The 24,738-nt window shown below is 35.6% G+C and overlaps 2 protein-coding genes, 1 long non-coding RNA gene and 1 other non-coding gene across 8 annotated transcripts; 3 read left to right on the forward strand and 1 right to left on the reverse strand.

Annotated features, from left to right (window-relative positions):
• Nucleotides 1-2,305: 2,305 nt before the first annotated feature.
• Nucleotides 2,306-2,379, forward strand: TRNAW-CCA (transfer RNA tryptophan (anticodon CCA)). Its single transcript has one exon. It is a non-coding gene; the product is annotated as a tRNA-Trp (tRNA).
• A 1,845-nt stretch (nucleotides 2,380-4,224) lies between these two features.
• Nucleotides 4,225-7,375, forward strand: LOC7469165 (aspartic proteinase Asp1). Its single transcript, XM_002306609.4, has 8 exons — nucleotides 4,225-4,565; nucleotides 5,269-5,386; nucleotides 5,487-5,713; nucleotides 5,890-6,123; nucleotides 6,251-6,389; nucleotides 6,493-6,687; nucleotides 6,805-6,877; nucleotides 6,975-7,375. Exons 1-8 carry the CDS (start codon nucleotides 4,369-4,371, stop codon nucleotides 7,067-7,069), a joined length of 1,278 nt encoding a protein of 425 aa, XP_002306645.4. The 5' UTR covers nucleotides 4,225-4,368; the 3' UTR covers nucleotides 7,070-7,375.
• Nucleotides 7,376-10,087: 2,712 nt separating this feature from the next.
• Nucleotides 10,088-13,028, forward strand: LOC7469166 (uncharacterized). Its single transcript, XR_002981943.2, has 3 exons — nucleotides 10,088-10,801; nucleotides 10,950-11,097; nucleotides 11,565-13,028. It is a non-coding gene; the product is annotated as an uncharacterized LOC7469166 (long non-coding RNA).
• LOC7469167 (protein CELLULOSE SYNTHASE INTERACTIVE 3) lies at nucleotides 12,868-22,831 on the reverse strand. 5 transcript variants are annotated; one of them, XM_024601670.2, is made up of 8 exons: nucleotides 22,665-22,831; nucleotides 22,206-22,317; nucleotides 21,587-21,686; nucleotides 18,268-21,337; nucleotides 15,044-17,591; nucleotides 14,336-14,790; nucleotides 13,718-13,834; nucleotides 12,868-13,411 (listed from the first exon to the last, which is right to left on the reverse strand). In XM_024601670.2, exons 3-8 carry the CDS (start codon nucleotides 21,646-21,648, stop codon nucleotides 13,259-13,261), a joined length of 6,405 nt encoding a protein of 2,134 aa, XP_024457438.1. In that variant the 5' UTR covers nucleotides 21,649-21,686; nucleotides 22,206-22,317; nucleotides 22,665-22,831; the 3' UTR covers nucleotides 12,868-13,258. The 5 variants fall into 5 exon arrangements, with proteins under 5 accessions (XP_024457438.1, XP_024457436.1, XP_024457439.1 ...); XM_024601668.2 differs by having other exon boundaries at nucleotides 22,162-22,317; XM_024601671.2 differs by lacking the exon at nucleotides 22,665-22,831 and having other exon boundaries at nucleotides 22,206-22,490.
• Nucleotides 22,832-24,738: the final 1,907 nt, after the last annotated feature.

Below are 24,738 nucleotides of genomic sequence, written 5' to 3' on the forward strand. Positions count from 1 at the left end.
GATTAGTGTTTTATAAGTTGGACTTTGTAAGTTTATAAGGTTATTCTCTCACTTTTCTTATTTTTTTTCCTTGATTTTTTTTTTATGTTTTTCCCTTAATTTTCTCTATTTCTCTCTCACCTTTTTTTTTTCTATTCTGCTTCTGCCTAGTCGGCAACATATAAAAGGAAGGAAGAGCTGATTTGTTTTATTTTTTAATGGCAAATAACCATTTTACTCTTAATGAGTCGTTTTGCTTTTATTTGACAATTCTTTTTTTTAGCACTACCAAGCTCCGTTCATCCTAAAATTTTAACCAGATTTTATTCAATATATTTTAAGATCCCTCGTAAAATTTCAGCTCAATCTGATGGGCGGATTGAAAATTACGCTCAATAACGTAAAACTGGTCAAATTGTGATTTTTCATCAAATTTCTGAATTTCTCCAAAAATTCTGAAATTTTAATCCAAGCTAAAACATCATATTAGAAGGCTCCACAAAATTTTCAGAATTTTTTGATAACTCAATCGAGAATTAAAAAAATTATTTTACATAAAACTAGTCAAAAAAATATTGATAAAATCTTGACCTAGGTTATAGCCCACCCAAGCCTTTAACATGCCTCCGCCCTTGCCAGGAAGGGGTGGTAAAATTCTAGACTATCATGGATGAGAATAGTGTGTTTATCATATTTATGAAATCCAGTTTGGCCTCACGAATTGATCTAGAGCCTTAACCGGGTTTCAAATCATAAAAACTTGGGCTTGTAATTGATCCGATCAAACCTGAGTGACCTGGCATAACTTGGATGATATCTGATTTTTTTCACATTTTTAAAATAAATCCAAAATATATAAAATTAATTTATAAATGCTTAGCCTCACATATCTTCTTTTATACCCTATATCCACACGAATTGTTTCTTAACTTTTCATTGTGGGATAACTAGGGGTGATTGTTTTCGGTTTGGTTTTTACCTAGAAAATAACCAAACCAAATTTATTTTTTAAAATTAAAAACCAAAATCAAACCCAAACAGTTCAAACCAACCAATTTCAGTTTGGTTCGGTTAGGTTAGTTGAAGTAAAATACCCATTATTTTTTTTTCCTTCTATTCGTGATTAACTCTATTTTCCTTAAGAAAACAAGACCACCATAAAACCAAACTTCAGCATTGTCTTTCTGGTAGTCCTCACAACCTCTCATCATCCTTCGCACTGTCATCACTAATTGTTGCCAGCACCAACTACAGCCACCCACGGAGGTAGAAGAAAAGTTTATATTTATACTGTTTTTTTAGTGTTGGTTGAACCAATTGAGTTCGGTTCAATCTGTTTTAGATTTTTGAAATTGAAACCAAACCGAATATTTTTTTTGGATTTTCTAATTGGTTAATTAAGTTTTTTTTCATGGTCCAGTTTTTTTGGTTAATTTCGCTTTCAATTTTATCGGTTTTTTGGTTTTTTTTTTTTTTATCACCCCTAGGGATAACTATATTACACTTCACCTTTCTTTTCTTATAACCTACATCCACATGCATTGTTTCAATTCATGTGGGATATTAAAATCTCAAACATATTTTTTTTTCTATTTTCTCAGGTTGTCCTAGGTTGCAAACCCACATATAAACATAAGACCAAAGGTAATGAGGCCTCAACAAGAAATGAAAACTCAGGAAGAAAAGAAATGAATAAATGCATAAATGATGATAAATATTGTGCGTAATGGAAAAGATGACCTCCATGGATAAATTTAAAGATATTGATGAAGTTGAAAAGAGAATCACGAATTTGAGTTTAGAACTCATAACGTTGGTGAAACCGGTAATGAGTTTGATGGATATAAGAATAAGAAAATTGAGGAAAAGATCACAAGGAATTAGTATGGTAATAAAGAATAAATGATAAGGAAGGATAATACAAAAGAAAAATAAAGAGTGAAGGTGCAAGCATCGATGAAGCTTGGGTGAAACTAAGTGGAGGTCCGAACCGACTGATGTTGAAGAATCAGCGGATGAGTTGTGGTTAGGGGTGAAATGCCACTCGAACCCACAATCAAAACATTAAACTAACAAGAAATGAACACGAAATTAAATAGAAAAATTTCTAATTGATTCGGATAAAAAAATAGATAAAGTTAAATTTAAATAAAGTATAGATAAAGTTTAATAAAGTCAAAATTTATAGATTATCTATTGTCTCTTATGCTATCTATTCTTATATTAGAGAGAGTTGAGAAAGCACTATCTCGTTGAAAGGTTCTATACATCTGCCCCTTTTCAACGCATTTCTTTAGACAAAGACTTTCTTTTTTGTAATAAAAAAGCGCTCTTAGTTCAGTTCGGTAGAACATGGGTCTCCAAAACCCAATGTCGTAGGTTCAAATCCTACAGAGCGTGAGTCCATTCTTGTTTTGTTAAGTCAAAAATTTTAGGGAAAAGCTTGAACATCAATCTATAAATTCTTTTATAGATCGTTCTGCAAAGACTTTTTAATTTAACTATTTTAAATTGAACTATTTATATTGAAATTGAATTCAATAATTGAATTCAATTTCAAAATTCTATTCGATTCGAGTGGAGTAATTTATTCTATGAATAATATTTGAATAATACCCTTTTAATTATAATCAAATAAATATTTTAATGATTCAGTGTTTTCTCCTTAATCCACAGGGAAGAAACCCAACAACTAATGTATGAAAGACTGAAGACCCATGTTCTAAACCAATAAAATCCATTCCTTTAATGGCCCCATCATTTATTATATGGTTTCCTAGTAGACTTCCACACGGTCTCACACTTCTTGGGTTTTTTTTTTTTCCTTCTGGAGACTTGATAGAAGGAGAGACAGACGCTCTTACCTTGTGAAAGTAAAATTAGATAAGATTATTTTTAGTTTGGATTAGTTTTTATTAAAAAAAAATAACTGAATTGAAATTTTTTTTAAAAAAAATTTGAAACCGGTTTAAACTGACCAATTTCGATTCAGTTTTTTAGGATAAAAACCGGTTCAAACCGGTTTGGCTCGGTTTTTCCGGTTTGGCTCGGTTTAGGCTCGGTCTGGCTCGGTTTTTTTCTGGTTTTTTCTGGTTTCGGTTTCGGTTCGGTTCGGTTCTGTTTTTTCAGGTTTTTGCTTATAAAACTGAAACCGAACCGAACCGGCTAGTTTTTTTAAAATTTTAATTAGTTTAATCGAATTTTTTTTACGATTCAATTTAATCAAATTTTTTTTTTAAAATTTTATCAATTTAATCAAATTTTCAGTTTCTTTCTCACCTACTTCGTGGAACCACAATGGAATGAAATCCTCTAGCAATTACGACCTTCCACACCTCCGCGTTATAGCCTGTGCTGTCCTCTTTCCGTGAAATTTCCTAAGACGAAAATCTATTATTAGTCATTACCTATCCCTTTCCCTCTCTCCGAAAATAATAATGATAAAAAAAACACGTAAAAATAATTTCTTACCGAAGTTGCTAAAAATTAAAAATAAGTATTATTTATGTCGAACCTCTGTATCTCTCTCTAAAAAACAGGGTTTAATTGATCAGAATTATACTTTGTTGTCTATACTATTGATTTGATCAATAATCTTATTCTTAAATTATCATTTTATTTTTTAAAAAATAATATTATCTTTCCATTTGATTTGTTCCTTAAGTATTAACTAAAAACCCTCGTATTTTTATATTTTCAATTGAATTTTTTCATAGATGGCAATGAAAGTTCCATCTACTTTCATAAATAATTTTATTTTTTTAAAGTCGGAAGTATTTTTTTTTTATTTTCTGAATAATAGAAACTTCATAAATTATGAAAGATATAAAATTAGCTAGAATTATCTCAAATCTTCTTGAGAGCCCTAAAGGGATGTTATATATTCGGTCATATAAATATTTTAAGAATTATATTAAGACTGAGCATATATATTTATATTATTTTTTAAAATCCCAATAAAATTTTGGATCATTCCCGAATATTTTCTGTTTTTTATATTTTGTTAAAAAGATTAAAAACAGCTTCTTGACCTTAAAACATTTTTTAAATTGGATTAAATTGTTATTAGGACATGTAAAGATTTTGAGCACAAAATACAAAATTCTAAGGCTTAAAATGCCATTAAACCAAGAGAAAAGAAAAATCCTACCAAAATTTTATTTTTTATTTTTAATCCCCGTTGTAAGACACGTGGAGACATGCCACGTATATAAAATGCCGAGACTCGCGTCTCTATTCAGGCAAAAGCCAAGTAGATTTCAATTCTCGAGTCTATAACTTGTCGCTCTTGACACAGAGCTTCTCTCTTCTTTCTTTTTCTTGATCAAGTTACAAGCCATAACAAGACCTTTTTGCTGACAACATAATTGACTATAAAGATTTGAGAAGATGGAAAAGAAAAGCAAAAGAAGCGTATCATTGATGATGATGATGTTCTTGTTCTTCATAGTAATATCTGCTGATTTTCAAGGCTGTTTCTCTGCTGCCAGTCAAACACCCATCAAAGGAGAGTCAAGCACCCCTGCTAATGATCGTGTTGGCTCCTCTGTTTTCTTTCGTGTCACCGGAAATGTTTATCCTACTGGGTGTGTGTTTTCTTGATTCTTCGCAGAAATAAAATGAAAATGTTGGATTCATATTGGAATTTTATACTCTGTTTCTTGGTACTTTTTTTTTTTTAATTTTTAGTTTGTTTTATAAAAAGTATTTTTAGGTATTTTGTGTTTAGCTTGGATTAATTTTCTTGTTAGTCTGGTAAGAATTGCTTGGCCATTCATCAACTCTGAATCCATCGCCTCTACGATCATTTTTGTTTTCCACTACTATATTTGCAGCTTTATTTTATTTTCTTATTTGACTGCCGCAACTGGATCTTTCTCCTGTTTGTGTAACATTTCCACTAGCATTCTCCTGATTCAATCCCACTTGATGGAGTCTTCTAGGAACAATCGAGACCCCTTTGTAGTCCTACGTAGTTTCTTTAGCATTTCTTGAGATTTTCCTTTTCTCTTTCTCTGGAAGGTGTTGACTAGACCAGTTTCTCACAAAACAATTCTATATCAAGTGTTTTTTTTTGGAGAAATAATTCTATATGTGAGTTTCCTTGGCAAAAGAAAGACATGGCTTAGAAAAATGAATTCCTGCCTTAATAATTCCTGATTGAACCCATTTCCCAGAATTCCTTATGATTGATATTTCAAGTTTGTAACTTGATTTACCTCTTCTTTTTAAAAGCTTTAATTGTAGTGGAGTGATGATGATGATGATGATTCTCCTTACAATTTGCAGGTACTACTCTGTGATTCTCAACATAGGCAACCCACCAAAGGCTTTTGACTTTGACATAGATACTGGAAGCGACCTCACCTGGGTCCAGTGTGATGCTCCATGCAAAGGTTGCACCAAGGTAAAAGTGTCCTTACATGATGACAATAATCAACATGTAACAAAGTCTTATCATATATCCTCGCCAAGTGTTTAATATGCATGCTAAATAACATGTGCAGCCACGTGATAAGCTTTACAAACCAAAGAACAATCTTGTGCCTTGTTCAAATTCCTTATGCCAGGCCGTCAGCACAGGGGAAAACTACCATTGCGACGCCCCAGATGACCAGTGTGACTATGAAATCGAGTATGCTGATCTTGGTTCATCTATTGGTGTGCTGCTGTCTGACTCCTTTCCGCTAAGATTATCCAATGGCACTCTTCTCCAGCCTAAAATGGCCTTTGGGTGCGTATCATGCATTCCACCCCAGCTGACGCACCCTTTTAGTTTTGTTTGTGCTTAAAAGCACACAACTAAGCTTCAAAGAAACTGAGTTTTTATTTTGTTAGCTAGTATAAAATTTGGTGTGCCATGTTATATGAGCATGAACACAATCTTGAGAAAACGTTGCAATCCTGCAGGTGTGGATATGATCAAAAACATCTTGGCCCACACCCACCTCCTGACACAGCTGGGATTCTTGGCCTTGGCAGAGGTAAAGTAAGCATTCTTTCACAGCTACGAACCCTGGGTATCACGCAAAATGTGGTTGGCCACTGTTTCAGTAGGGCAAGGGGAGGCTTTTTATTCTTTGGAGATCATCTTTTTCCATCTTCAGGAATCACCTGGACACCAATGCTACGCAGTTCATCAGAGTAGAGTGCTCTACCTCTGGCTCTGTTCTTTTCCATCTTTAAGCCATTACTCTCGGCTTTTATTTTGCTTAGTGAGCGTTTGGATTAGTTGCTTCAATTAAAATTCACTCGTTCTTTCTTTTCCCAGCACACTATACTCATCAGGACCAGCAGAACTTCTTTTTGGTGGAAAGCCCACTGGCATAAAGGGACTACAGCTTATTTTTGACAGTGGGAGCTCCTATACCTACTTCAATGCTCAAGTTTACCAGAGTATACTCAATCTGGTGAGATATACTTGATTTTTTATTTTGGGAAATAGCCCTGGATCAGATAAAGAAACATTCATTAAAATATTGTGTCCCACGAATCAATAACTTTCTGTCTCAGGTAAGGAAGGATCTTGCTGGAAAGCCATTAAAAGATGCACCAGAGGAGAAGGAACTTGCAGTATGCTGGAAAACTGCAAAACCTATCAAATCTATTCTTGATATCAAGAGTTACTTCAAGCCCTTAACCATAAGCTTTATGAATGCAAAAAATGTGCAGCTGCAGTTGGCACCTGAAGACTATCTGATCATCACTGTAAGCACCTCAAGAAATAACTTTACAAGTTTCCTGCAATTAGTGACCATACATTTAGACACCATTTACTTATTTCCTGCAACCCGGAAGCATATCTAACAACCTCTCCCATTTCAGAAGGATGGGAATGTGTGTTTAGGGATTCTGAATGGCAGCGAGCAACATCTGGGAAACTTCAATGTGATTGGAGGTGAGAGAAATTAAGAGAATCACGAACCCTATCTAACAAAACCCTCTATATTTCCTAATCAAATGAATTTGATTCCTCTGTTCTTTGCTATCCACAGATATTTTTATGCAAGACAGAGTGGTGATTTATGACAATGAGAAACAACAGATCGGATGGTTCCCTGCAAATTGCGATAGACTTCCCCAGTCCTGAACCATTCTCTCGTAATACCTTCTTTTTAAGTGCTCGATCTTGGATTTCTAGAAGACCAATAAGCTGACTGGTGGATCTTTTCACCAAAATATACAAGGCAAAAATAACTTCATGTCATTAGACATGATTGATACATGCACAGGAACATTCAAGCATAGATGACGCAAATGGGATTATCCCACATATCAAGAAAAAAATTATTGTTTATCACAGAACATGTAGACTCATGCGAGTCCTCGTTCCATTTCTGCTGCAAGATAGAAACATGATTAAATACAAGAAAATGATTTGATTTGGTTACTATTTCGATGACTGTACAAAGAATATTTGTTATGAATATAGTAAGCTCACATCACACTGTATAATAACATTAACATCCATAAATTTAGCCAACGCCGCCCCATCTATTGCTATCAAACATCAGTTGCCTTTTAGCAGATTGAAAATCAATTCAGTTGGGCTCCAATCAAAATCTACACTTTAGTAAATTAAAAAATTTATGTCATGAATATAGTTTTGTTTTTCAAAATATTTTTTCTCAAAAAATATATCAAAAATAATATTTTTTTTATTTTTTAAAATTTATTTTTAACATAGCATACAATGAAAACAATAAAAACAAAATTAATTTTTTTTAAAATCAAAATCTTACAAAAACATTTTCCACCAGCAAAAACAAACAAAGACATTGCATCTGTTTGTTTGCCTTGACAAAATGGAAATTTGTACCTTGTTTATCTGATTGCGTATACAAAAGTGTATTTGGTCCGGCAACAACAACGCAAACAGCAGTCAACAGACCAATCACTGCTAGTCAACTGAACGATGTTGTTGCACTACCTGAGAGGTGGGAACCTGACTGTGACCGTCACATTTTCCTACCTCTTGCTGGTTTCAGGCAGTTCATGGGCTGTTGGGCTTGGGCCTGAACTGATATGTTTGTTGTAGTTGTAAAATCCTTCACTTCTTCATGCATTAAACAAATATATGCCAACCAATCAGGTAAATCAAATCATCACCCAAAAAATAAAACATGAAACATCTATATGCTTATCCTACATGATGATGATCAACACAAAAATGTTTCTTCCTTCAAGTTGCTATGTTGTAATAGAATTGCCACTTTATTAAAAAAAAATTAAAAGAGCTCTGGGTTCACTATAGCATGTAAGGAGAATTACTATGGATTCAAGCAATGTAATATTGATTTTGCTTTTTATTACTTTAACAATTGCTTTCGTATTGAGGGAAAAATCATATTTTCAAAAGGATTTAAATGTCATTTGTAGATTGATCAAGGATAATTTTGTCATTCAACTTTAGAATGCACAGTAAAAAATACTCTTTTGCCCTTGAAATCTGGAAAAAATGTTATGTTAAGGATATTTTTTCATCTTTTTTTTTCAATTTTCACAGTAAAATAACTTTTACACCCTTTGGTGCTCAGAAAAAATGGTCTTGCAGGGAGGGGTTTATTTGTCTTTGCATTCTTTTTTTACAGTAAAATTACATAATTAATCTATGACTTTTTGGATTATAGAATGACTTCTGAGGGTGTTTTTGTCTTTGCGCCATGATTGTTTTGTAATAATGGTATGCCCTTAGGCCCTTTTTGTAATTTTTCTTATTAAAATATTAATAAATCAGTAAAATATGTTGACACGTGCCACACACATGTCAGCGTTCCAGAGGTGCTTGTGGACAATTACGATTGGCAAAAAAAACCTATCGCCATCTCATCTAATGTGCAAGGATGTGATACAGTTGTCGGGGTGACGTGTTTACCAAGGTAGGCAGCAGTTCGATGACAATGAGTTTTTTTCTCATGCCCTTTGTTTCTCTCACCTTGACCTTGGTTTTCATGTCAGGCCTTTAAAAATTTAGTTGTGTCATCTATTTTGTATTTGTTTTGGGTTTGGTCGTCATTTTTTTTATTTCTTTTTGCTTTGATTTTAATGCTTCTTGATGTTTTTTTTTCAATTTCATCCCTCTCCGTGTTTAATTTATTTATTTACAATTTGATCCTCATTCTTTTGATTATTTTTTTTTCATCCTTTGCATTTATTTTATTTTATCCTTTATAATTTTAATTCATTTTTTTAAATTTTGGTCCTCATTTTTTTCATTACTCCTTTTCTTCATTTATTTTATTTCAATTTAGTCATTGATTAGTTTCTTTCAATTATTTTTGGTGCGAGATGTGGTCCTCATTATTTATTTATTTTTAATTTTTTTATAATTGAGGATTTTACTTTGTGATTATTTTTGCCTTTTATAAGGTTGTTTCATTCTCATTACCTAGTCCATCAATTTCAATGATTTACTTGATTTGAGTTTGGTATTTTTTTTAAAAAATTAGAATTTGTTTTTTTATTTATTTGACATTGACTTATTGGGTTATGATTTTTGTGATTTGTTCAACTTTTCTTTTTCACAAGCTCTTTTTTTAATTATTGTTGTTGTTAGGCCTTGGTTGTAACTTAACAAGTTGAATTTTTCTATCTTCAAAAAGGAAAGAACAAAAATTTGACCTTCAAAATGGTAATGTCTAGGTCATAGAGTCATCATGGTCTACCTAAAATGATATGTCACATATCTATTGAAATCATATCACACAAAATCTCATTATAGTAATCTAAAAAATTAATAGGGAAAATACACCTCTCTTTGATTGCTATGAAAACACGTGATGCAATATATGATTTAGGATAGGGAACTAACTTTAGACCTAAGTGAACTACAATACTATAAGATATAGATACAATTTCTACTATATATTATAATTTTACAGTTTTTATCTCCACACTTAATGTAAATGTGAGAAATAGCGGTTCTTCTTCAATTTTTAGTTCTTTTAAATTGTATTAGGGCACAATTTTACAGCTTTTAGCTCCACACCTAACATAATTGTTTCAACTTTATTGTTTTTACTCAATTTGAATGGAGATGATTGTTTCAACTTTATTGTTTTTACTCAATTTGAATAGAGATGATTGTTATCAAACACAACCTAAAAAATCGAATCCACCCTTGTCTTCCTCGTTTATGTCTTGGAAATCATCATGGTCGAGTTTATACACTTGATCGCCATAATTTTCATCTTCATCTAGATCCTCTTGCTCCTTAATAACCAATGTTTTATTTGTATAGTTATCTGCAACGTAACCAAAACCTTCATATCTAAAACATTGAACCTTGGAACTCGTCTTAGGTATACTTCAGCAAGAACATGTTTGCCCTTGTCTATTTTAGAAGGTTGGGCAGTACTGGGATTGGGTCTTTATGACAGGGCACCTAATAAAGGACCACTATTCCTCAATCCCCCAATCAAAAAGTAGCTAGTAAGGTTGTTTTCCGTCATCTCCATCCATACACATGTAATCTATGTCGCCGGTTTGGTGTACCCATCAGAATGCATGCTTGACTGTAAGAGTGCGAGAAAAGAAACTCAATCAAAAAGGCAAAGAGAGCTGAAAGCCTACTATAATCCCTACCAAGGCCAAGGGCTGTGGCCCAGTCCCTCTTGCCTGCCTTGGTTTGGTTCCCAATTTTTGCTGACCCTTTTGTGCTAATGAATCCAAAAAGAAATTGTTGATTCTTTTTTCAATCAAAAAAATGGTTGATCCTTCATTCTTATTTCTGATGTATACAGTCAACACAAATGGCTTCCCAGCAAATTACAGAAGAAGCTGTATACACGTGCACTGGAAACCCATTGCCCAAAGACATTGAGTAAATAACCCACTGGCTTCTGAATAAATCTTTTGCAGAGAGCTATAAGCGCATGAATGGTTTCCATATATGATTTGATTGTCTGTTATAATGTGCAATTTGTGAATGGTTTCCTATTTTTCATTTTTTCTGTACTCATTCTTCATAGGAATTTTTGAAATCAAGACAAGGAAAGGTTTGGCCTTGGTGGATATCGTCAGAGAAGTGACCACTTGTTATTCCAACAGGTTTGTTTTCCAGATTAAGATGAAATCAGATGTCCGAGTGCCATTGATCAATGATTTGGCTGATATAGAGTATGTACACAAGTCTTTCTCATATCTTATTTTTATTTGCATTTTGTCTTTGATTATGACTGTGTGGATAGATGCGTGGCTTGATATCCTTATTTTATAACAAGGTTGAGTGTCGAATTGTGCATCAAACTCATGCAGCTTGACATGCATATGCATTTACATCAGGAAGCCAAATGCACATTTTGCCAGGAAAAAAAAATTAAAAAAAAATGAACAAGGTATAGTTCATGTTTTTTAGTACTTCTTGATTTTCAGATTATAAATTCATAAGTGGTGTTATTTATTGATTTCCATAAGTGGTGCTTAATGTCAATACAGACCTTTTTGAGTAGAGAAAGGAATGCAGATCATAGCCTTTACAATATCATTCTAATGTTGTTCTTGCTAATTAAAAAAAAAAAAACCTACTGGATTGAACACTCCTTGAGGAGTCAATTGCACTAATCTATAGTTCTATAATCTTGCAGATACAGGTTGGTCTTTGGGTGCAATGATAAGTTGCATCTCGGATCACTTATCGCTTCTTTTGCAAGGGCTCGATCTGCTTTGGTTGCAGCAGCAAGTTAGGTTTTATGCAGCTTTTGATTGCCCTGTGGCATTTCTGCTGAGTTTGGCTTGAGACATTGAATCCTTGCATGTACTAGCAAGTTAAAACGCCTGCCTGTTTGCAACTGAGCCTGTGTGATTGTCATATTTCTTAGTGTATGGTTCTTTTTATTGCCCTTGCATGTTAGCCACAATGCCTGATGTTTCCTTCTATTCTCTCACCCTAAAGGGCATAACATGAAAGATAGCCAAACTAAGATGTCTGTGGACATTCCGCTGTAAGCAAATTCTTGGAAGAAACTGGCAAATGATTGTGTAAGTGGTGCCTCCTGTTCAAGGAGCAGAGAGCTCCTGGGACACTGCAACGCCTTCCTTACCAAGAACTCACATGGATTAATTATTAGAAATAAATAATGTTTGATTGAATTCCAGAATTTTATAGGATCCTCTTTCCAAATTGTGGAGACTGTGTTTTAACCATCCAGAAATTGGCCCCACGTTTTTTGTAATCTATTCTCATCATTCTTTCTTGTAAAATAAGTTCCCCCGCCCTCTCGCTTGTCATTTGTTCCGTTTTGGACCATGACATTAAAGAAAATGTATTGATCATTCGATTTTCCCCCCCTTTAATCTTTCATTTTCCACTTGAAATAAAATAAAATTAGGGGCGGGCATTGATCGAGATATGGACATTGCCAACTTTCCTTTTTCCCGAAATGGCGACCCTGATCTTCCATTGCCACAAGGTCTACGACCTAATCGAAGCTTTGGCTACTCCAGTCAACCGTGGAGACGCACGGCCATTTTTTAGTTCTGTTTCTCCACAGATGACCTGCTGTTTGGATAGGTTATTGATGGAAGCAAACAGGCAAGCATGTGCATCAATCATCATGACATAAAATTACAAGTCTGCTCCTTCTAGATACAAACAAACAACACCCTTCAGTTTGTTTTGATTTATATTTACCTCTTATTTGTTATTTGGAGAATTTATTACGATATTCAGAAGAAAAGCACTGTTCAAACCTGATGAGATCGGGGTTAGAGAGCGTATTAAAGCATCGCAGTCCCGTGTACGGCAACACAGACAGCAGCAGCACTATATCCAGAGAGCCAAGAATCGAATCTCATGGTTTCCACAATTCATTCGCTAAAGGGGGGAAATAAAGATGAAAGGGTCAGTTAGTCTTTCCAAAAATTCACATATCTCACCAGAAGGAACCATTTCCACTGAAAAGCTTGATTTAATTATTTTCTGCACGCTATTTTTTCTATCGTACGTTTTAATTGCTGATGCCTATGAACTGGCCTGTACAACAACTTTTAAACGACTTAGATATTTTCCCTACACCATGGGAACTACCCTTGACCCCCTTCTCACCTCTGCAGATAAAATAAACAGTTCACACTTACATTTAACGTAGCGTGTAATCTTTGTTGCTGCAAAACTGGACCTTCAAATAACGAAACTACTTACAAGCAAATCACCCTTCTTCTGCATCCTGTCATGGTGAAAATGACATCAATGATTCTCCCCTCAACTTTTGAGCAGCCTCCTGTGCCAAATTTCAACGAAGTCGCTTGTACAAATAACCCTATTTCCCAGTAAGTGCTATCATTCCGATGTCCTGTTGGTCCAGACAATCTCAATTTCAAGCGTTCTAGAGGAGCCATCCTTGTTGCTATCATGATTGAGGCTGAATAACCCACTGTATACTCCCTCTGACACAACTTTATCAATTTGGATAGTCACTCTTCCCAGAGTATTCTGAAAAAATAAATTATCTCCCAATCAGAATTTTTTTGTGTCAAAACATACTGCCTAAACATAGCATGTGCTGTTGACAATTAGCAAATCAAGAAACAGATCAGAGATTCATGTGTAATGAATGGATTTCCTACAACCAAATGTTTATGCATCTCTTCCAAGATGAGCATATCTATTCGATGAGGAGCAATGAATTGATGACCGTTCCAGCCGAATGCTAAAAAATCCGCTTTCAGAAAATTGCACTAGAATGCATATAGATGAAAAACCAATTACGTTACCGAAGGTAATTCTAAAAAAAATTACCTTGCCAAAAGTATTTTTGCTTTTGCAAATGATGTGAAGTTTTTGGCCCTTCGGTGGTACATCAAAAGCCCATGTGAATCCTTCTTTCCATTCTGGAGATATACTGTGGCTCACAACCTGACAAAATAGATCATTTCAATATGAAATTTAGCACTCCCTTACAATTAGAAATAAGCGTATAGTCACCATTTTCCTTAGGATCCGATGTTGCATTTTGGCACAATATTAAAATTATGGTTAATATACATTATATTTTTTCAAAAGGATGATTAATCTTAGTAGACCCATTAGGTGTTGACTTCCTCTGTTTTTGAAAAGGAGAAACTACAAACTGCTAGGGGAAAACTTCATCTGGTTGAAAACAAACATGGGAATCTCTGCATGTGATCCAAGTCATGCTATATAATATAACACTGAAAGACTAGGTTCTGTTTATTCCTTTAGAAAAACAATGGTATTCCAAAAGCTCGCTCATCCTACCAGACTGGTATGCAATCATGTTTACCCAAGAAATGCAACAATTTACATACCATGAATTCTCTTAAGTAAATACCAATCTATGACAACTGCAAACTGGATGGTTTGTCTATGAACATGTTACTATAGAAAAACTCTCACCTTGGTCTGGCGAGGAGGACCATTGCCTATTGTCAAGCGACAAAAAGCATTTGTGGTTCCCATTGCCTGCTTTAGGTTATTCCCACGATTAATTGTAACAGTCAAAGATCCTGGCAAACAGTGCAACAGGAGGTCTGCTCTTTCATGAAAACTTGGTGGGCACGTTTTCATCAACATTTGTAGAATAGGAATAGCTTCAGCTGCAATCATGGCCTGGGACTTTGCAATATCTATTGACATGGTTGACCAAGACTGTTTTAACAAACATAAGGTGTCCAACACAGATTCCTGAGCTGCCTCACTACCAGATTTGAGTGCATTTACCAAGTGGGGAATGCAAAGGGTAGCTGCTTCAGAAACATGGAGCTTAGGAAAGTTGGCGAATATGACATTCAAGGTTCTCAAGAACTGTACATTGATAGTTGCTGTGGACCACAATTCTCTTTCAAGAGCAGCTGCAAAACAAAGTTACAGTTGGTTCCATAATTAGAACGAAAGCAAGGAAAAGCATCATTGTCCAAATAATAAACCAGAAGAGAGAACTACTCATATAAGAAAATTTCCTCTAGAATGAAAACATGGCGTTATAAATTATATGAAATTCTGGTCCTTTGCCTCATACAGGCCTATAATAGGATGACAGTACACAAGATGGTACACCTTCAACCCATCAACAAAAGGATCTGTAACAAAATGGAAATAAATTACCTGTCAAAGATCTGATGAGCTCATTCGATACATATTCTTGGAGAGTGTGATTAGAAAATAGCAATTCAATCAGCATGGCTGCCTGCCCAGCCACATCAGCACTAGGAGACAGTAGTAGTTCCTGCACTACTAATATGCCACCTGCTTCTGCAACAGCTCGCCTATTAGTCCTACTGTGCATGACAAAGTTCTGCAATGCACAAACTGCTACCATTGTCATTGCTTCTGACGGTTGATCTTCAAGCAAGCTTACCAAAGCACGACAAGCTGAAACAGAATCACTGGCCCTTGCAAGTCCTTCCTGCTGGGAGAGGTCCCCAAGAGCTAGAGCTGCAAGAAACCTGCAGGTCTCTGATCTGGTTTGTGGGTCTAACAGATACTGAGATAAAGGTGCTATTGCATACTTTGAAGCCTTCTTCTCTCGTACTCTGATGTGATTAAACAAAGCTTCAAGTAGTGTTCCGGATAACTCCTCACATTGATGAGATCTTAGTAGGTTCAACAAAGAATCTATAACACCAGCTTCAGTCATCTGCTCTGCACTAGAAGCATCAGTCCTTTCATGAACAATTAAGCCATTAAGAGCCACTTTAATAGTGCTCTCACAAGTAGAGTGCAACATTTTCACAAGAACCACCATAGGAACTTTGAAGTAGTACTCTGCATTGACACGCAGAACATTTGAGAGAACCAAAGCAGCCGTTTCCCAAAGCTCAACAGGTGGTTGAGGATCATCTTGAATAATAACCTTTGCTAGCTCAAAAATTCCTCCAGCATCAGCAACCACCTTTGGCCAGCTAATGGAGATCTTTTCCAATGCCTTTATTGCTGTCTGTTGAAGGTTCAATATTCCAATTCCTGCAAGCTGCACAAGTGGAACCACTGCATTTTTTGTCGTTATATCTTGCTGAAAATGTTCTTGTGCAAGAAGATGAGATAGCAGTTCTGTGCCAAGTTGCTGAATGGCTTGAGATGGGGACTCCAGAAATGAAATTAAAGGCTCAATGACCTGGCTGGGAGTAAGTTTCAATGTTGCCAGGCTCTGTGGCTTCTCCAAAATATTTACAAGTGCTTGTAAGGCACTGTGCTGTCCCCACAAACCAAAATCTGGCCGAAGCAAAACCATAAAAAGAGGTTCTACCACTTTTGCAGCATCTGAACTTCTAGCAATTGCACCACTGTTTGTCAAAATGCGGAACAGTTCTGCAATTGCAGAGCATAATGAACTGGGCACAATTGGGAGTAGCACAAGACATTTATCTATAATACCTGCTTTGACCATGTCCAATTTGCGTGGGGCCCGATCTTTCCCCAACTTTATTAGAGCAGAGATACTACCCTCAATAAGTCGGAGATTTGTTCCAGAAACCAAGCCAACAAGAAGATCCACTATGTTAACATAGGCTGCTGCAAGCTCCACCTTTAGTTCATCATCCAACAATCTCTCAAAAGCACAAACCACAGATTCCACAACTGCTGTGTTATCAGACTGGATGAGAGATATAAGGGGCTGTATGCATTCAGAGGCAATTGGATTTGATCTGAATTTTGCATTGCTAAACAGAATAGAGCAAAGTTCTGCAGCATTTCTCTTCAGTTCCAAGGACGAAGCAGAAGACAATATTTTGTATAGGCTCTCAAGTGGATTACCTTCAACATCAACAAATAAAGTTCTTTTTGAATTATGCCCTGATATCAGCTTGATCAAGGCAAAAAGAGCAGCCTCTTGCTCACTCTCTGATGCTGCATTGAGCATGTCAATCAATGGCTGAACAGCCTGCCAAGCTAATTCAGAGTCTCTAATGCTTTCAGCATCAAAAAGTTCATGGAGAGCCCTTGCAGCACTAAATCGAGCATCTCTTGATCCGAGACGCAAAACAGCTATAAGTTGATTCAAAGAACTAAACGATGCTTCATATCGAATAAGATCAGGATTGCTAAACAGGATTCTTAATAATTCAGATATAGAGGCTTCTGTGGAGTCTTGAGGACTCAATGACAGGTATTTTGTTAAAGCATCGAGAGCTCCTGCTTCAGCCATGATTAATTTATTTGCATCACTTCCTTCTGCAAGACGGCTTAATAGTTGAACAGCAATTGGAGGAGCACCTGGTCTATCTGGAATCGGTCTTAAGAGATCCACCAACAAAGGAATAGATTTGCGTGCAGTGGAACCAAACCTTACATCTTCTATTTCAAAAAGGTGTTCCAGAATAACTTGATCAGGACTACGTACCAATGAAAATTCTTCTGATAATGCAACAAGGTTTGGCATATCCAATTCTATGAAACCGATTAATGTTATTAAGCCAGCAACAGCACCAGAGTTTGCAATAGTGAGGCTTATTCCCTTACTTCCATTGCAAACAAGACTGGCCATTGCCTGGGCAGCAAAAAATTTATCAATCACTTCATCAGATCTCATCAAATGAGCAAGAGAAGGTATGATGTGCATTGTTGTAGGAGACAGGACAATATTTGGGTCTTGGAATAAGAAAGCCAGGAGCAACGCACTGATCCATATACCCTCTGTATCCTCAAATTCTGCCTGGAATGAAGAAAAGTTCTTGAGGCTCAGCCACCATAACTTAAGCAAAATGGTCTGGAATTCATTTTTACTCACAGTTTTATCCAGAGTACCAAATCATCGAATATAAAATCACAACAAATAGCAGAAACTAACATTCTTGTTTATAGAGTATTCTAAGAACAACAATTTTACATGCAAACTCCTCTTCTGAATTGCACAGTCCATTCAAATAGTTTTTTTTACCTCACTGATCCCAACCTCTCTTCTTTTCTTCACTGTTCTTATCTCCTCTACTCATTTCCCCACTCACTCTAGTTCATTATTCCATGGTAAATGTGCGGGTCATAATGACACATTATAAATGCCATATATTATCATAAGCAAGTCTGCACTTTATTTCATGCACAGTGAATACAAATCATCTCCTACTTTTTGAGGGAGACAGAGGAGGGTACTAAGAACGAAAGCTTACCATGTTTGTTATATCCCCATACAGTCTATATATGCATGCAGACAGATCACATAATCAGTGTGACATCTCAGTCACATAGGCTATAATTTACTTATACATCCATTAGCAATCATCAAATAAGAAAGTAATTCACCACAGGAGAAAGGAAAAAACAAATGATTGTGGCACAGCTGCATTGGAAACAGAAAGCCCCCCTATTCAAGAGGCTAAATAAGAGCATACCTGTGGAGTGGAAGTATAACTGAAAAGCCTATCTGAGAGAGCCTCAAGTCCACCAGCTTCCATCACGATGAGCTTGCTTTTTGCATAGATGGAAGAAATTATTGATAGCAACCACAAGGCAACAGTACCGCCTAAAACAATGACTGGATCAAGGACATCAAATTCATCTCCTTCCTGGAATGCTGATCTTTCAAAAAAACCTCTTGGAGTTCTGACTTGCATTTCTAAAGACGAGTAGCAAGTGTTCTGCTTCATAATATTCACCAAGGCATATATAAGGGGTTTCAAGTATCCTGACACATCAAGCGCTTCCACTGACTGCTGTGTGTGTTCTTTAGCAGCACATATGAGTAATGTAATCCCTCCAATTTTCACTTCTAAACTGGAGGAATTTATTATTCTATTGGCTAGAGAATCAATCGATCTTGATCTTGCAATCAACAGATCACCCAGCACACCTGGCTGATCGCCACAGAGCTGAGACAAAATTTCTATTGCCTTATCTTGCAGTAAAGGTGGCCCCTCGGCCAGTAAGCGTGCTAGAGGATCTAAGCTTGAGGGCACTTCTAAGAGGACAGCCCGAGGAAGGTAAGTGAAGTTCACACCATGTTTCATCCTCACCAAGAGTGCAACTACTTCTAAAGCATCTGTGATATCAGTGCCATCCATACCCATTGAGTTCAAGGAATCAAGTATTGCAAGAACAGAAAAACGGCACTGAGCATTTCCACCGAGCACATCACCTACTGGAAAATGAATCAGCAATTGATGAAGAGCTCGCGATGCATTCTTTTTTCCTTCTGAAGTTCCTTCTCCCAGGACTCTTGTCAAAGCACCAACAACATCTTCTGCCAGGGCTTCAGCAGCAATCTGGGGATCAGAGAGGAGGTTGGCAAGTGCAGCAATTGCTGTTTCAGCAGCATCAATGGAAGTTTTAGCCAACTTAATTAGAGGCTTGACGTCTCCTTCAGCAATATAAGGCATTTTCATAGTACTTTTAGTCTTAGTTGGGCGCGACAAAGCACCCAATGCTCGAGCTAACTGTGTTGCAACAACTTGAGTATTATTACTGGTCAAAAGCTTCATGCAGGGATGCACAATCTCATCTGTTGCAAGACTATCACAGATATCTTGCCTTGTAGTGAATAGATCAGCAAGAACAGAAGCTGCAGATTCTTGGGTTTCTTCGTCCGAGGAGTTCAGAATCTGGATAAGAGATCTTAGAGCTTGATTTGCTGCAGATCCCCTTTGCACAAGATCCTTATGTGATGCCATCGTTAGTACATGACCCAAAACTCTTATGGCGTAGGCTTTTGAGCCAGAAGAGTCACCAAGAAGCAGAGCTAATAACTGATTAATAGTGGTAGAATCAGCTGTTTGGACAAGCCTGGTAAGTGCCATAGCTGAGGCTTCTTGACCTTTAGGTCCACCACTCTTTAAAAGCCATAAAAAGGCAGGGACAGCTCCTGCACTTTCAACACAGGCACGGATATCTTCACTATGACAGCACAGATTCCACAGAATATGTGCTGCATCCTCCCTTGCCTTCTGAGACCCTGCCTCTAACAGCTGCACAAGAGGAGGAATCCCACCAGCGGCAGTGATAGCCCACTTACTGTCATCAACCTGATCAGTTAAGATTGCTAGAAATCGAACACCATATTCTTGATGCTGCTCACTGGATAATCCCAACAATGATATCAGTAACTGAATCCCTTCTCTCTTGCCGATGGCATCCCAGATGCCTACCCCGCCACAACATAGGCTGGTTAACGAAAGTATTAGATACTCCTGTGGATCCCCAACAGCCATTGTTATGAGCCCAATAAGAACCTTCTTTGCTTCTGCATAATCAAGACATATTGAGAGGTAGATATTGCCGTACAGACTTGCCATAGCTTCAAGGACACGTTCCTGAACCAGCTTATTATCCCGAGGCTTCAGTAGCTTTACTAGTATATCCTCTATTTTGGTTGCATCAAAAGTTTCCTCGGCAGTAGCAGCATTTTTCTCAAAGACCATCAAAGCATAGGCAAGTGCTCCGATTATATCAGCAACTGGTGCAGCAAGACGAGGAGACTGTGATAGTTCTCCAAGATATAGTATCAAGGCAGACATCCCGCCACAGATATTTGCCAGAGCTCGTGTTGCATGCCCCTGCAGAGCCTGGCCGAACTCCCCTTGCATACACTCTTTAGAAGGAGCAACTATGGCCCCAATGAGAATGGGAACCCCACCAGCATCCACAATAGCTTCCTTGGCCTTCGTTGACTTTGAGGAAAGAGCCTCCAAAGCATCAGCAGCACTAGCACGAACAGAAATATCATTATTCTGACCCACAAGCTGAAGCAAAGCTCGCACAGCTCCAGAATCGATTACTTTCGGTATACTATCACCAAATGCCAACATTAGACGGGCCAATAGAGAAGCTGCATTGGACTGGGCAGTGGCATTGTCAGAAGACAGAAGACCCACAATGATATCCACTCCTCCAGCCTCAAGCATTGCTCTCCAATAATTATCCTTGTCCCCACAAAGATTTCTCAGTGCCCCAGTAACAAACCCTTGAACCACTTTGTCCTGCTTGTTCTTTGGATTAAGCTGTTCCCATAAGGTCGGCGTCACACCTTCTGTGGCAAATATCTTGATACCAACTTGATCATCTGAAACCGAGCCAGAGGAAACTTCATATATAGCCTCTGCTGCTGCCTTCCTAGCCTCAATCGATTCAGACTTCAGAAGTGAGAGTAAAGGTGGTATACACCCACCAAGAAGTACCTTCACTCGTAAATCATCATCTTTGCACAAAGCACTGAGAGTCGAAGCAACATTAACTTTTGCCCCAGAAGTACCACTCCTGAGAATGGATATGAATAACGGCATAGCTTGGGCATGGGAACCAATGACTGCCCTTGCCTCCTTTCTTGCTTTGGCAAGACGAAGCAGACGAGCTGTTACAAGTTCTTTTTCAGGTGGTGAAGATATCCTGGAATGAAGCTTCTCAATGAAGCGAGCAACCACAGCCATTGTATCTTCACTGTCATCCATTTCTGCCGTTCCATTTTGTTCCCTGTATATAATCAGCCAATCCATTAGCTCATAATTAATTAGTACTAATTCTCAAGAATTAAACCAGTAAAGATGATGATATATTCTGACTTGGATTGTCTTGATATTCATTTCACTTGCCATAACGCAGTTATGGCAGTCTGTTTCTCGTAGCAGGAAGAGAATAAAAAGTTTAACTCATGGCTAAAATATTCATCGGAATGATGTATAGAGTTTATGGGCTAATTTTACTTGAGAGAAGGATAATAACTTAGACTCAGGAGCAGATGAGGATGTAGGATCTTGCAGTTTAGAGGAGGGAAACTTTGACATTTGCACCAACACGCCACTCTAGCTTTCTTCTAGGCCACCTGCCAAAAAAAGAACAAATATCCCAACTAATGAACTTCTGCAATTTCATTTACAATCAGCACACCAAGCACTAAATCCTTAGAACTAAAATCCCCAAAATTATAACAGCGAAACAAACCCAATTCTGAAGATCACCCGCAGTACATACCCACAAAGCCAAAAAAAAACTGAAAATTATTACTCCTTACTTTCAAATTTTCCCAACCATATCCCAATTTGAAGCAAATTCCCACAATTCATTTTGAACTAGAAAACCAAGACCTACCATTATTTTCCAACTTCAACAAACTTGTGCACCCTCAGCTGAGCACTCCAATTACTATAAACCATTTTATAGATTATGCGTACAAATACAAGCATGACTGACAATAATTCTTTCCACAAAATGAAAGACGAAGAAAAAAAGCACAAACAAAACACTTGGAATTAACAAAACCACAATCAAAATGCTTGAAATCAAACACAACACAAGACCTCGCCACCCCACGCCAATGCAAATGCCAGAGTAACTCCCTCACTTCTTACTATCCAAAAACCAGGCATCTAGCCCCAATCATCACCGTCCAATCCAAAATCTTGAATTATACACTGCAATGGAAGCTCCTTAGGCAGCACCGCAAACCTGAATCACTGTACCAAAATAGCGAATTGGAGATAAATAATTGATATCGCAATTGGGTCTTCTAGCATTAGAGAGAAAGTGACTGATACCACATCTCAATTTTATTCGGAAAAAAAAAAGTAAGAGAAATAATAATAGAAATGGAGAAACGGAGATCGGATCAGAAGTGCACGTCAAGGAATCTAGGGCAAGAGAAACGTCATTATCACGTCTCTCGTCACAATCCTCATGATTTACTTACTCTCTCTATATATATCTATATATATATCAATTACTTATTAGTAACTCTTAATTAACTACAAATTGTATTTTATACAGAAACAACTAAAAATTGAAACGAGAAAGAAAATGGCACCTGAAAAGTTAAAGTGTGAGAGAAGAAACTGGCGTCAATGGAAGTTGAGAGAGAGAGAGTCTGGGCGGTCCTTTTCGTTTCTTCTCTAAGACTGAGAGTGTGTTTTGCTCATCAGTCTCTTGTTTTTCCTGATTATTTTGGGATTTTTGTTTGTTGGCTTTAATTTAAACCTTAACCGTTACTGGCTGGCAGACAGATAAGTTATTTATATTCATTGGTTTTGGTGTGTCTGTCTCTGTTAATTGCTGCAAAAATTTTGTTATTAATGAGACACAGTGATTCCGTTTGGTAAAAGAGTTAGGAGCGTGGCAGAGCAGAGAAGTACCCTTTTCTTCTTGAGTTATTTTTTATGATCTCGTGCCGCTTCTTATTTCGGTTTTTGTTTATTTATTTATTTATTTATTTATGATATCATCGTTTAATTGTATTTTTTAAATTATTTTTTTATATTTTTAAATTATTTTAATATAAAAAATAAATTTTAAAAAATAAAAAATATTATTTTAATACATTTCTAAGTAAAAAACACTCTAAAAATTATCTTTTTTCTTCTTATTACTTTATATATGTTTTCATGGTCTAAGGTATCTTAGGTAAATGGTTTTTAATTCCAGTATTTTATTGTTTGGTTTCACGGTTCAAACGTGTTTTTAAAATTTATTTTTATTTTTTAGTTTTAAATTAATATTTTGTATTTTCAGATTATTTTGATGTGCTAATATTAAAAATAAAAAAATTATTTTAATATATTTTTAAATAAAATATATTTTAAAAAGTAACTTCTATCACTATCTCATAATTTTCTTTATTTTTCACGTTTGTTTGTTATGTAATTGTCAAAAACAAATCTCAATGAAAGACACGTAGGCTTTTTGGATTTTTATATGATTGAGATTAGCTTTCTATTTCTTGATGTCCAAAGGGAATTGTAATTTTCCTCACTGCTAAACATTTTCTTGTGAAACAAATATCTGAGATTGTATGGTTGATAGAATTTAAAATTGCTGTATATTAAACATCATTTTCAACCTCAGAGTTTTGGTTTTATGATTACAATTTTTTTTATTTTTTTTTTTTACTTTTAAGTTCAGATTTTAGAGTTAATAATCATGGAATCTTATTAAATTTATATGAATAAATTAAACCAATGTAAGATATATATATAAAATCATTAAAAAAAACTTATTTTTAATTAATGTAAAAATCCACTTATTACATTAGTATAGTAGAGTTTAAAAAATCCACACACCAGACATCATCTAAAAAACAAATAGTGAGTATTACATTATTAATTATTATTTTTTTGGAACGTTGTGTATGAAATTATCACTTATTTAATTGTATATATCTTAAAATATCAAGACAGTGATGTGATGGTGTAACAATAAAAATGTTAGGAATGTGCTCGAGATTGTACACGTCACTAAACTACTTAAAATTCAATTTATTTTATAAACTATTTAAGATTTAATTAAAAATATCTCAACATATAAATTAATTTGACAATATCTTAATTACTTTAAAAAAAAAATAGATACTTCATAGAAGATGTTAGTCAGGCCAACAAGAGATTATAGAAATTTTGTTGATTTAAACTGATTAAATTAAATTTTTTTAAAAAAACTAAAAGTTATGGTAAATTTATTGTACAAGCACAGAGGACCAACACTTTTTTTGCTTTGGATTCACACAGTTTATATTTTTTTGTCCTTAAAGTTTTTCTATTCTAGTCACTATTTTTTTTTTTCATATTATGTTTTTGGGATATTTAATAAGATAATTTGTTTCTATTACTTTTCTATAGAGTTTTTAAGATGTCAACAAAAATATCTTGTTATTAATTTGATGCTTAATTTGATAAAGTAAAATTTAATTTTATTGCTTAAAATAAATTTAGACTTAAAAAATCAAATTTAACACATGAGGAAAGTTTAATTTAGACTTAGGATACCAAAAAGGCCCTTTTTTAATTTTTAATTTTATTTTTTCTAATTGCTTTTGGTTTTTATTAAATTGAGAATATAAGATTAAAAAAAAAACTAATATTTTTTCATAAAAAAATAACAAGGAAAAT

This window comes from Populus trichocarpa, chromosome 5, assembly GCF_000002775.5.
Source record: "Populus trichocarpa isolate Nisqually-1 chromosome 5, P.trichocarpa_v4.1, whole genome shotgun sequence".
Lineage (NCBI taxonomy): Eukaryota > Viridiplantae > Streptophyta > Magnoliopsida > Malpighiales > Salicaceae > Populus > Populus trichocarpa.

Excerpts from the sequence above, each read along its gene's own strand:
- LOC7469165 (XM_002306609.4), top strand. The coding sequence starts at position 4,369 with ATGGAAAAGAAAAGCAAAAGAAGCGTATCATTGATGATGATGATGTTC. Across the intron at positions 4,566-5,268 it reads GGAAATGTTTATCCTACTGG|GTACTACTCTGTGATTCTCA; the intron begins GTGTGTGTTTTC and ends TACAATTTGCAG. Across the intron at positions 6,688-6,804 it reads AAGACTATCTGATCATCACT|AAGGATGGGAATGTGTGTTT; the intron begins GTAAGCACCTCA and ends CTCCCATTTCAG.
- LOC7469167 (XM_024601670.2), bottom strand. The coding sequence starts at position 21,648 with ATGTCAAAGTTTCCCTCCTCTAAACTGCAAGATCCTACATCCTCATCT. Across the intron at positions 14,791-15,043 it reads GCTCATCAGATCTTTGACAG|CTGCTCTTGAAAGAGAATTG; the intron begins GTAATTTATTTC and ends TTTGTTTTGCAG. Across the intron at positions 13,835-14,335 it reads GTCCTCCTCGCCAGACCAAG|GTTGTGAGCCACAGTATATC; the intron begins GTGAGAGTTTTT and ends CTATTTTGTCAG.